Raw genomic sequence first — 12,438 nt, 5'->3', positions numbered from 1 at the left:
GACCCACTATCTAATTTTAAAACATGAGGACTTACATGTAAGCTTTACATTTACCACTGAGCAGTCCTTGCCTTTAATATGACCTCCTTTCTTCCTCTTTCTTTCTCCATCATGGAGTGAAGTTAGGTCTCATTTTTTCCACTTCCTGTGAATAACAGCAGCTGGACCGTTAAGCTAGCAACACACTGTGTGACAAACTGTAGACACAGTTTGTGTGTTTAATTATGTTTGTTGAGCTGATAGAAACGCTGCATTTAAAATGGCCTGCCACTTAAAAAGCATCACTCCCTTTATGTTCTTCTAGCTACTCTTTTGTGGGGCTAGCTCAATGTTGAAGGCCTACAACTGCATCTTATGGACGGTGTTGTGCTAACTTTGCCTGTTTTGAAAATGTAGGGAATAGAAAGTACAGATATTTATTTAAAAATTCAGACAGTAAAAGTAAAAAGTTACCCGGAAGCAAAATTACTCAAGTAAACTACAAATACCTGAAAATTCTACAGGGCAGTTTGAAGGCCGTTCCAAGATCCATTCCAGATCCAGTGCGTTTGAGGTCACTGACCTGTTGTTTTTTTTACCCAACCATGTCCCAAGTTTAAATTGTCTAGCTGCTTACTTCATATACTTAATTATTCCATCCGCTTTGTGCACCGTGCCAGTATGACTGAGAGCAAAACAGTCCCACATCATGATGCTACAGTTTGAAACAAAGTTGGAAAGCCTCATTCATATTCCTTCAAACATACCTCTTGTTATTGTAGCCAAGTAGCTCAATCTTTGCCTCATCTGACCATAAAACATTTCTCAAGAAGGCATTTCCATGTGGGCAGCTGCAAACTTCAGCTGAGCTTGAAGGTGCTGATTTTGGAGCAGGGGCTTCTTTCTTGGTCTCAGTTCGTGATTTTGTACCACTTGCTTCACAATGGACAGTGAATCTGGTGTTCCGGAATTTTCCAGTTTATGGCAGGTTTGAGCCTCGGTGCTTCTTGGGTGGTTCCTGAACATCATAACCAATTCCCTCTGTTCTGGGAGTGACAGTTTGGCTCTTCCTCCAAACCTCGGCAAAGTGGTGACAAATCTGAAAAACTTGTACTTTCAGTTTTTTAAAATGGGTTAAAGTGGGTTAGTGTTATGCTTGTCATATGCTCATGCTACGTGCTGATTGTCCTTTTTTCTGTGAACTCACTGTAAAAAACCAAATTATTGTAACTGTTTATCTGGTACTTAATTACTTTGGAGTAGTATTAATTTTAATGGCAGGAGACTTAATCAATGTGAGGACCTGTAAAAAAAAATCTTTGCACTCCTTCACATTTTCCAAACCTGTCCAGTGGACTGGAGTGCAGCCTTTGCTGGGCCGATTCTGGCCCCCGAGCCGCATGTTTGACACCGCTAGCATATGTATATAGGCAGCTCTGAAAAAACATTTTGTTTCAGCTGATTAATGTCAGGGCTCTGTGTGCGGGCAGGTGGAGATGTGGATCCAAGTGCAGGACTCAGAGACGGAAATGTAACTGAAAACCACAGCTTTATTGCTGGCATCAAACAAAAACATTAACTGAACAATGACACCGACAACTGAAACACACAGGCATAATTCTGAGGGTACGACGCGACAGGGAACACAGGGCTATATACACAGGGTGGTAATCAGGGAACGGGCAACAAGAATAATCCATCATTCAGAAATAAACCAAAACATAACAACTCAAAATACTGGGTCAAACTGACCAAGAACCGTGACAATTAATCAGTAACAGAAAAATAAATAATTTACCTACTGAGAAATAATACCTTATTTGTCTTGGAAAGTTTTTGCTCTGGATTTATTTACCCTCATTCTTTCAGTTTGTTTTATTGTTCACAACTAGATTTCGACTTTACTTGAGTATTTTATACTTAATTTATTCTGACTCCTATTAAACCGTCAAACAGCACCAGCAGGAAAATGTTCACTAATAGAAGTAAATGGGTCATTCCTAGTATTTTGTGACCTTCTAATGAGAGAATCTAGTGCATTTTGTTTCAGTACTAGTCAATACTTATCAACCCTCGTCTACCATATAACACAATTATATGTATCCAAAATATTTTTTTATAATAATCCCTCTGATTTTTAATTAAACATGTTTGTTCAGTTTTAGTTATCAATATGTTATAAAATTAAGACAATTTCCATTACAATTTCCTTGTTTATAATATTCTATACCAACAACTATTGTTGCTATCAATACAAACCAGGATGTTTCAATTTTTTTAAAAATAGGTCATATCCATGAACTCCTATCCATCCCTCCTGTTACTCTTACAGAAGTCTTTCTGATCAGGTTAGTTAACTGTTCATCTAGTCATATAACTCACAGGAAGTAGTAAAATATTATTGAAGGGAGATCTGCAAGAGCCAGAGTAAGTATCAGTCTTTGCTCAACCTTCCATATTTCAGAATCGTTCACAGAGTTAGTAAAGTGTAAAATGTCCACTCTGTTGCATTTGTTTCCAGAATAAAGTGATCATATCTGATATGGTAGATACACTTTAAAAAAAACAAAAAAAACCCCATCGTCTGTGTTACTGACGACCCGTGTCACTGTTTTGCACGGTAACAGAGTGGATGCACAGTAATAATCATAGTTCTCAATTGACATGCTCTGCACATTTTTGTGTGCATTTTTAATTTACTGATATTACAACATGTAGGAATTTAATTAAATGTTCAGTACATTCAAATAGTATTCATAGTTTGGTATCTAAATCCTAATATTGTTGGACAGCGTAAAAGTGTAAATGAAAATAAAACATTCTGGCATGATGGCTGGGCTGTTACAATTCCCATTTCAGCTGGTTCAATTCAGTTCAGTTTTATTAATATAGTCAAAAGGTGTCCGAATAAAGCTACTTTCACTTATTCCCTTGTCACAGCATGAGTTTTCCACTGGACACCCTTCCTGGCGTAACCCCAAGGAAGATTTGTGTCTCTGACTAGAACTGAACCAGATACCTTTGTGCTTGCAAAGTCATTGTGTAATGCACTACACTATAGAGCCACATTCAATAATACAGGTGTCCAAATAATTCTGTTTAAAATGTTGCAAAAGCCAGATGTTGCAAGTGGAAAACATGTCGCATACCTTTCAATTGTACATTAAATGCCTGAAATGGTAACATGTAGATGAAATTTTTTAAAAAAACAGAATGCAGAGAATGCAATCGCAAACCCATATTTTATTTATTTTAATACAACATAGAAAACATTAAATATATCAGCTAATTTTAAATGAAATGGCAGCAACAGATCTCAAAAAGCCAGGATGGGAACAACAGAAAGTTGGAAAAGTAAGTAGTAGCATAATCAGATGATAAAACATTTTTCCGTGGGCAGCATGACAACTTCAAATTCAGCCGTGCCCCTTTTCATATAAGACTTGTTTGCAAGCAGCCTGTTAAAATAAATTTGCAGAATAAAGTCAGGGTCATTTTAACACTTATGTAAATATGAAAGTGATGGTACATTCAAAACACTAATTATGAACATGAGAATGCTGTGTAGCAGCGGCCGGCATTACATGGAGAATTTGGACAAAATTAATTTAGCATTATTAATTTTATAGAACAATTCAGAATAAATTATTAAATCATGGAAATTAGTTTATTATTTGTCCCGTCCTACCTGAGCCTGCTTGTGCCACAGGATTCTTCCTGTTAAAACTTTTTTCTTTCCCACTGCTGCAGAGTGTTTTTTTCATAGGGGCTTATATTATTGTTGGGATTTTCTCTGTATTATTGTTGGGTCTTCCTCTTACAATATTAAGCACCTTGAGGTAACTGTTGATGTGATTTTGTGCTATGTAAATAAAATTGAATTGAACTGAATTGAATGTATCATGAGAAAATAAATGTGGCAACCTGCAGGGCTCATGGTCCGACCACTGTACCTAAGCAAACTGAAACCAAACAACCTCTGGCTAAGCAGATAGCACAACATAGAAGAGCTAACTCATTAGGCCAAGCAGGGAGGAATGCTGGTTTCAGCAGGGAGTCAAGGAGGCCATTTATGTAAAAACTGAAAGACCTTCTCTGAATTGAGGAGGGCCCTAAGAGTTCATCTTTCACCATCTTACAATGCTGTGATTGCAGAAATTCCCTGACTCTCTGTGAATGGTACTCATGACCATTGATCAGTGGTCATTGATAGGTGGCCATTGATCAATGGTCACTAATCAGTGGTCATGAAAATTTGCAGAATTATGAGCATAAAACTGACCTCACAGCCTGTTGTTCCTCCAGTGGTCCTACTGTGAGTTGTTATGAAATGTACTGTTTATAAGGTTGAGGAAACCTGAAGTCAGCTGAGAGTGAAAAAGTCACTTGGATGTTTGATGAAATACTTCTCCCACTGAAAACGTTACATCCGGGTGAACAGAATCAACTTTTTGTAGGAACTATTAGATTCTCTCACACATGAAATGACTAAAGCTAAACCTCAGTGGTTAAAGCTTTCAACCTCACACATAAGAAAGGCTGAATACTTTAAGACTTCATCAGTCTGTAGGTCTGCATCATCAAGGGCTGCGTCTGAATGCCACAAAGCCTCTGACCGAGCACACTGTATTATAGCGAAGGTCACTTCTTCCTCCCTGCACAAGTGGCTCATACAGTAATTTCTTTTTCAAACAGCTTCAGCTTCAGCCAATACAAAAAGAGGTTAATTATTTGTTCAATTACATTCATTTGCTTTTTATGTTGGGTGTGCTAGAGTAGCTGCTGGATAATGCTTGTTATAAAATTTTTAATACAACACTGCATCCTGCAGGTCAAACTGAGCACAACAGCAGCTGCTGACAGACAATCTCGCTTTCCAGGAAGGTCAAAATTTCAAAATCCATCCAGTTTTGTAAGTTAATAATACTGAAACACTTGAGAGAGACACATGAAGTCTTTTGTTGTTTTCTGTTGTTTTGTTTACATCTGTCCATCTGTCTGTATGTTAAATTGAATATAAGCTCTTTTTCATGTGTATTCCCTGCTTATCACTTTCAGCTCTAGTTTCTAGGTTTAATCAAAAGCGAAACAGATCAGTGATTGGAGCAGAGGTGACATGTGACTTGTAGCTGCTAATTTATTACCTGGAAGAGTCAACTTCTTTACACCAGGGAGTTCACCGTGAAGGTTAGGCGGGTTCTCGCTCTTGGACTGAAAGCATAAACTTTCAAATTTTTTTAACGTTTTTCTGGATTTTTAAAAATTCTCTTTTATAATCGACGATGGACAGGCAGCTTGTATGGGCAAAGCTGTTTCTGATACTCACAGGTACGCTTTATGCTTTATGTTTTTTTGCTTCTGTGAAAACCATTGCCACACCTTTATGGTATTGTCGCCCGTGTTAATCATTAACCCAACTTCTTGCTACTCACCTGGAACAGGATATTGTTTTACTCAAAGGAGACATTCAGATTTTTCTTTTCGACAGCTGCCTTGAAATAAACGTAAAAGTTTGAGTTGGTCATATTCATGAAACTAGTTTTTAAAGTGATCATTAAAGAAGCACAAGAAACTAAAAGACACTGGTCATTCCTTTTTATTCCAGTGCTGTCCTGCTGCAAGAGTATTCAGGTGTCCATTCCAAAAAATGAATATGAGGCTGAAAAAGGAGGCAGCATTGACTTGACCTGCTCCTGGGTCCCTGCAAATCCCTCTTTGACCGACTATATACTCACATGGGAAGTCTTCCCAGAAATTACTGGAGACCCAATGGTAAGAAGGAAAATTACTGCACTAAATACTAAATATATGTTTATGTAGACCCTTACTGATTTTACTCAAGATTTCAGGCTGTTTTGGGATTATAGTATTAATATATAATATAATATAGCATATAGTATTAAATGTGCTATAGTCTTAAAACAGACAGTTACAGTTTTAATAAAATAGAATTTCTATGAAAAGAAAAGTGTGTTCTACACTTTGCTTGAATGTAAAATGGTTCCTTCCTACTCATATTGTAATGATTTTGTCCCAGTGGATAACGAACAGGTGAATGACTCATGTATGGTTTCATGTGTACAAACTACTCCTTCACCTATCAGATAACCCAGAAACAGGATTAAGTCTACATACAGCTTTTATTTGCCCAAGCTGGTAGTTTCTAGTTCCAGGTTGTTCCTAAAACAGTGTGTTTTACCTGTATAGAATAAAATCATACATATGCCTCATTTGCATGCCGTAAAGGGCTTTACGGGCTGTTCTGCATATAACCCACTCTGTCTTGTAATATTTACAAATATTACTTCCATAATTAAACTAAGCAGATATCTTATGCTTGTTTTTATTTTTCTCAAGATACGTGTGGCTACTGCATGGTATGGCAAACCGGTTGAAATTTCCCCAGCTTATGAAGGCAGAGCATCCTTGGACGTTGACCCTAACACTCGAGTGAGCACACTGCATTTAACACAGCTCACCATGCAGGAAAACCGCCATTTCCAGTGCAGTGTCCTTATATATGGTGACGATGATGGAACAACAAGTACCACCACCTCCCTTGTGGTCCTGGGTGAGAATTAGCAAACTGATAGATTAGCCTCTTACACTCCAAAATACAATCTCAGAAATGATGTAAAATCAAAACTGTTGTTTATGCTAACTGTTTTTATCTTGTAGTCCCTCCCTCTCCACCAATCTGCAAGCTTCAGGGAAGTGCAGAATATTTTCAAAATGTTACACTCACCTGTTTGTCTGAGGAGGCATCCCCAGCACCCACCTACGGCTGGAAGAGCTTTAGCGTCGACAACAGTCCCAGACAATTTCCACCTAAAGCAACGCAAAGTATGCTCTTCTACTAGCAATATGTCACTTTCAAGTGCTCTGTGTAAATACAGCAGATTGGAAAAAAAGGCATTACTTGGCACTGTTTCAGCTAATCTTTGTCATTATGTTTCAGAGGATGGAGTCCTATCTCTCTTCAATATAACAAGGGAGACATCTGGGTACTATATTTGCACATCACAAAATCGAATTGGTTCTGCCAGCTGCAACTTTACTTTGGCTGTGATGCCTGGTGAGCATTCCAACTTCTTTTAATTCAGTTTTGCAGTTTCAACTTTTCTTCATTTACACCAGCCGCAACAGTTGACTGTTTTGGAACAATGTTTCTTACAAACTCATTGTAGATACCAAGATGACATCTTAGTTGCAAATGTAGTATTTACCTTCTGAATATGGGAGTGTGGGGGCTGGGGATTGTTATGTAGAGCTGAGTTGACATTTTTGGTTATTACCTCAAAATTCAGACACATATAATTCGAACAGAAATAAATAAGTCAGAATTTCATGATACCTAGTTAGCTGAAATTGCGAGATACTAACCCCGAAATGCTGATATATGACAAAATAAATGAAACAAAAATGTAAGTGCTTTAAGCCTGCATTCTTTTTAATGGCCACCAGGGGGCAATAGCTGTGGTTAATAAAAATCTTCAGGTCCTATAGAGGTATGAGAAAGCAGCTTTGTAAACACTTTTCTGATGTGTTTATGGTCTCGGTCACTCATTTTGGATCATATTAAAGAAAACATTGAGCCATTTTGTAAACTGTCCAGTCTTAGTTTCAAAGAGTCTTAGTTTTTTTGGGGTACGTTCATTGGCTAACAAGTTGTGGTTGACAAGCTATCACAGTGAGTGCAGAGTTCTCATTACATTATAAAAAGAAGCAGCTTGTCTGAGGACTGCTGCCATATTGACATATTGGTCATCATTTTATTATTTTACCATGACCATGTGATTTAAATTGCCTGACATAATAATTTCAATAATTGCAAATTGAAATTCACCTTCTCCAAAACATAACTTGACAATCAGAAATAGCTCAAAGTTAAGCTTTAAACCCCGGATGAAAGGTTTAACCCTGACTTAACTATATTAACTTACTTTTTTCTCCAGCCAGCATGAAAATTGGGTCCACAGCAGCTATAATAGGAGGAGTCCTCGCAGGGCTCCTGGTGGTGGGAATTCTCATCTTCTGTCTTTGTCGGAGAAGGAGCAAGAAGAATAAATATCCTGAAGGGTACGTACTGTGTGTTCTGGATTTTTCTGTCATTGTAAATTGTTTTAAACAATTTTAGATTAAAACAAATATTGAAAGTATCTCAGTCAATCAACCATCCAGCTCCTTCATGTGTTTGTCTCCTAGTTCCCCCGAAGAAATGAGGTATTATGACCAAGATGCTGCCGAAGGTGAAGAACCATACTCGGACGACAAGTCAAACAGCGAGAAAAAACAGGCCAGCCAGAATGAGGATAACAATGTGGCACCTCAAAAAATTTCCAGAGTTGAAGAAGTTGTGCAGAAGTTTGCAGATGATCAGTACAGTTACAATAGCAGCAAAGAAAGGCATGAAGACAAGGGCAGTGATATAGACTTTCACCGGTACCAGGACGACCAGCGTGACCATTATGGTGGTAACCGGGATCGTCTTGATGATCAACGCGAACGTTACGGTGGTAGTAGAGATCGCCTCGAGGATCAACGTGATCGTTACGGTGGTAGTAGAGATCGCCTCGATGATCAGCGCGATCGTTACGGTGGTAGTAGAGATCGCCTCGAGGATCAACGTGATCGTTACGGTGGTAGTCGAGATCGCCTCGATGATCAACGCGATCGTTATGGTGGTAGCCGGGATCGCCTTGATGATCACCGCGAACGTTATGGTGGTAGCCGGGATCGCCTTGATGATCAACGTGTACGCTATGGTGGAAGTCGTGATCGCCTTGATGATCGCCGTGACTATTATCGCGGTAGCCGAGATCGCCTTGACGATTACAGTCGAGATGACCGCGGTGATCGCTATGGTGGTAGCCGAGATCGACTTGATTACAGTGACAGAAACCAGTAAAAATCTTTTACTGCTTAAGTGAAACCTGCAAAATGAATTAATGTCTTTTGCCTTGTCTCCCTCCCCTCAGCCCCAGCTGGTTTCTTCCTATTAAAAGGGAGTTTTTCCTTCCCACTGTCGCCAAAGTCCTTTTTCATAGGGGGTAATCTGATTGTTGGATTTTCTCTGTATTATTGTAAGGTCTTTACCCTACATTGTTAAGCGCCTTGAGAAGACTGTTGTTGTGATTTGGTGCTATTTCAATAAAATAAAACTGAATTGAATGCATCATGAGAAAATAGAAATAGCAACCTGGAAAGCTCACAAAACACGTGCAAAGTCCGAAGCACTTACAAATCCCAAAGAATGTGGAAACTCCAAAACGCAAACTCCAAAACACAACGGAAGTGCTCCAGGACGCTAGGGGCAGTGTTGAGCTTCTCTATGAGCAAAGCACACTGACTGCTAGCTAACGTCAGATTTGACTCCACCATAAACCAAGCATTCATAGTAATTAAAAAGAAATCAAACGAACAACAGTTTGCACATTACCTTTCCTGTAAAGCGTGGTTGTTCTATTTTTGCAGGTGTTTATCCTATTCAACTCCATGTGGCAACAAACTTGCCGTTTATTTTGCAAATCAAGCTCAACACTGCCCCTAGCGTCTTGGAGCACTTCCGTTGTGTTTAGGAGTTTGTACTGCTTTTTAAAGTTTGTACGTGCTACCACCATAGGTATTTGAGCCAACTCAACATACATTACACTGATGGAAGTCATTAAGTTGAATTTTGATTGCTACAAAACTGCGCAAAAGTCTTGAATCACCCCTTGTTCTCCCCCTGAAGGGAGAGAGTATGTAATCGAGTTCGCTTGTCTGTTTGTCTCCTTGTTAGCAGTCTATTGCCAAAGTTGTAAAGATATAATCTTTTTTTATGGATCATCTTCAAACTTCGCAACAATATACTAGGCCAACAAAAATCACCTAACTCACAGATTAATCCAAAGGGAAAATTATAAATGCATTGTTTAACGCCTTTCTACTCATCGGAGCAAGTGCTTTTTTACTACAAGTTTCATTAACACACATTCATGAATGTTAGAAACAGCGATTTCTAACATTCACCCATAGTTAGTCAAATTCCAATGGATACATCAGAGGCAACTGAAAGAGTCGGGAAGAGTCAGGTATCGATCCATTGTCCTTCTAATCAGTAGATGACTAATTCCATCATCTGAACAACAGCCGCCCCAGTGTGTTGGCTGCAGGCAACTTAGCAAAGAGCCAATTTGAAATTGCATCTTTGGGCACTTTGTTACTAGCAGGCTGTAAAAAACACAAAAGAAAAAAAAAACATAATTTGATTCCATTAGTTTTCTGTATTAACTGGAACTTTAGACCTTATTGCTAACTCCGGGCAGCACGGTGGCACGGTGGTTAGCACTGTTGCCGCACAGCAAGAAGGTCCTGAGTTCAATTCCACCATCAGGCCGGGGTCTTTCTGTGTGGAGTTTGCATGTTCTCCCCGTGTTTGCGTGGGTTCCCTCCGGGTACTCCGGCTTCCTCCCACCGTCCTAAGACATGCAGCTTGTGGGCATAGGTTAATTGGATAATCCAAATTGCCACTAGGTGTGAATGTGCGAGTGAATGACAGTGCGAATGGTTGTCTGTCCCTGTGTGTTAGCCCTGCTAACACACAGGGACTGGCGACCTGTCCAGGGTGTACCCCGCCTCTCGCCCTATGGATAGGCTCCAGCGCCCCCCGCGACCCTGAAAAGGATAAGCGGAAGCGAATGGATGGATAGTTTTCTGTATTAACTGGAACTTTAGACCTTATTGCTAACTCCGTGACCGAACAAATTTCAGTAAGTTTGTTTTACACGGCTTTGCTGTAATACACCATCACATGATCAGATTTTCTTGAAGGACATTGATTTGCTGTGAACATGGCATATATAACTAATGTATTAGTGTTAATTTTCACAAAAAGTTTATCATAAATGTTAGTTTGTTGTTATTGATACATTTACTGCCATTATTGGTCAGTTTGTGCATTTTTTTACTTTTTTTTCACAATGCAAAATTTGTTGTTTTTGTATTTTTCAGTTCAGCTTCTTTTTATGCTTGAGATGAAAGTGTATGCTGTTAGCTATTTTTTTTAAACAAAAATTACTAATTTGTTGTTTCTTCTTGTTCATTATTTTAAACTAAAAAGGCTGTTTTATGGTGTTATATAAAACCAAAAATTGTGATTCGACTGTTTTGCTCAACTCTTGCATTACGTCAGAAAATAAAATCATTAGCAAACTATATACTGTGGGATGGCTTTTTTTGTTCACAAATTGAGCTTGTGCATCTTAATATTACATGTGTTTATGCAACACTAAATAAAATCAAGTATACATATAAAACATTGATATTGTGTACTTCCTTATTGCATATGTTCGGCCCTGCCGAGTAGTTGGTTAAAAAAAAGGTTTATTTCTCAAGGCTTTGCGTGTACACATAATAGCTCATAGCTATAAAAGCTATTTTAAACCAAAGCAAAAATACTGACCAGGTCTTTCAGCAACAGCATCCTGTGATGCTGGAGATGAATGTGACTCTCTAGACCCTATTGTATTGACGCATTCAAAATTGAGTCGTTTTATTGCTTCATCTGCCTTTGTTGGGCTAAAGAAACCAAGTGATTTCTATGGTGGGTCTAACGGTGTTGCCAGCGACATAATTCTCATTCTTTGGACTTTTTGTGATTATTTCTGTCCTGGATGCATTTGCATTTTGCCGTCATCTGCCGTGATCAGTATTTTGATTAATAAATAAACAAATAAATAAACAAATAAATTAATAAACAATATCCATATCTCCCCTCCAGAAAAGTCGCTAGGGGGTCTGAAAACTCGCTAAATATAGCGACAAAGTCGCTAAGTTGGCAACACTGCTGTTGTGGAAGTTTGCAGGAAGAAGAAGAAATATACGGTGGCCCTGAGAGGCCAAACGGACTGCAACTTCAGAAAACACTTGCAAAAAGAAAAACGCTGCAAAAAGAAAAATGCTGCAAAAAGAAAAATGCTGCAAAAAGAAAAACGCTGCAAAAAGAAAAACGCTGCAAAAGCACACACAACACAACGGAAATAGGAAAAAAGACAACGGAAATGTTTCTGGGGAGACAATAATCGGACGGACCAGTTGCACGAACAAAAACATGTATGTATGGCTGTATCCCAATTCAGGGACTGTTTCCCAATTCAGGGTCTGCAGCCTTAAAGTACGCAGCCTTAACGGTCCTCAAGGGCCGCGTACTCAAAGATCGCTGCGGCCGGAAGTGCGGGGCTTGTAGGCTTGTGAGATGGGACGGTCTAGCCTCCGTCGCGCTGCCCAGGTTGCCTAGCAATCATGATACTAACAGCTGGAAACGTTTCATACAGCTTTGTTTGACAGAAATGAAGGAGAACATATTTTGTACATTTGTTTCTACGTGAGCTTTGTGTGATTTGATAAGTATCTGAGGCTGAGACCACAGGACTGTAAAACATGATTGTTGGGCTTCATTTCTGTACTGAACAGTCATTT

At 39.0% G+C, this 12,438-nt stretch overlaps 1 protein-coding gene across 2 annotated transcripts; it reads left to right on the top strand.

The window, feature by feature from the left end:
• The first annotated feature begins 5,261 nt into the window (after positions 1-5,261).
• Positions 5,262-9,095, top strand: LOC102787148 (coxsackievirus and adenovirus receptor-like). Of its 2 annotated transcripts, XM_006788243.3 has the most exons (7): positions 5,262-5,307; positions 5,585-5,751; positions 6,337-6,550; positions 6,658-6,822; positions 6,938-7,054; positions 7,935-8,058; positions 8,185-9,095. In XM_006788243.3, exons 1-7 carry the CDS (start codon positions 5,262-5,264, stop codon positions 8,885-8,887), a joined length of 1,536 nt encoding a protein of 511 aa, XP_006788306.2. In that variant the 3' UTR covers positions 8,888-9,095. The 2 variants fall into 2 exon arrangements, with proteins under 2 accessions (XP_006788306.2, XP_087686061.1); XM_087829935.1 differs by lacking the exon at positions 5,262-5,307 and having other exon boundaries at positions 5,509-5,751.
• The last annotated feature ends 3,343 nt before the right edge of the window (positions 9,096-12,438 follow it).

This window comes from Neolamprologus brichardi, chromosome 16 (genome assembly GCF_056152115.1).
Source record: "Neolamprologus brichardi isolate AB-2024 chromosome 16, ASM5615211v1, whole genome shotgun sequence".
NCBI classification, from domain to species: domain Eukaryota; kingdom Metazoa; phylum Chordata; class Actinopteri; order Cichliformes; family Cichlidae; genus Neolamprologus; species Neolamprologus brichardi.
The sequence above is the reverse complement of the archived record's forward strand: the minus strand, read 5'-3'. Positions and strand labels throughout refer to the sequence as shown.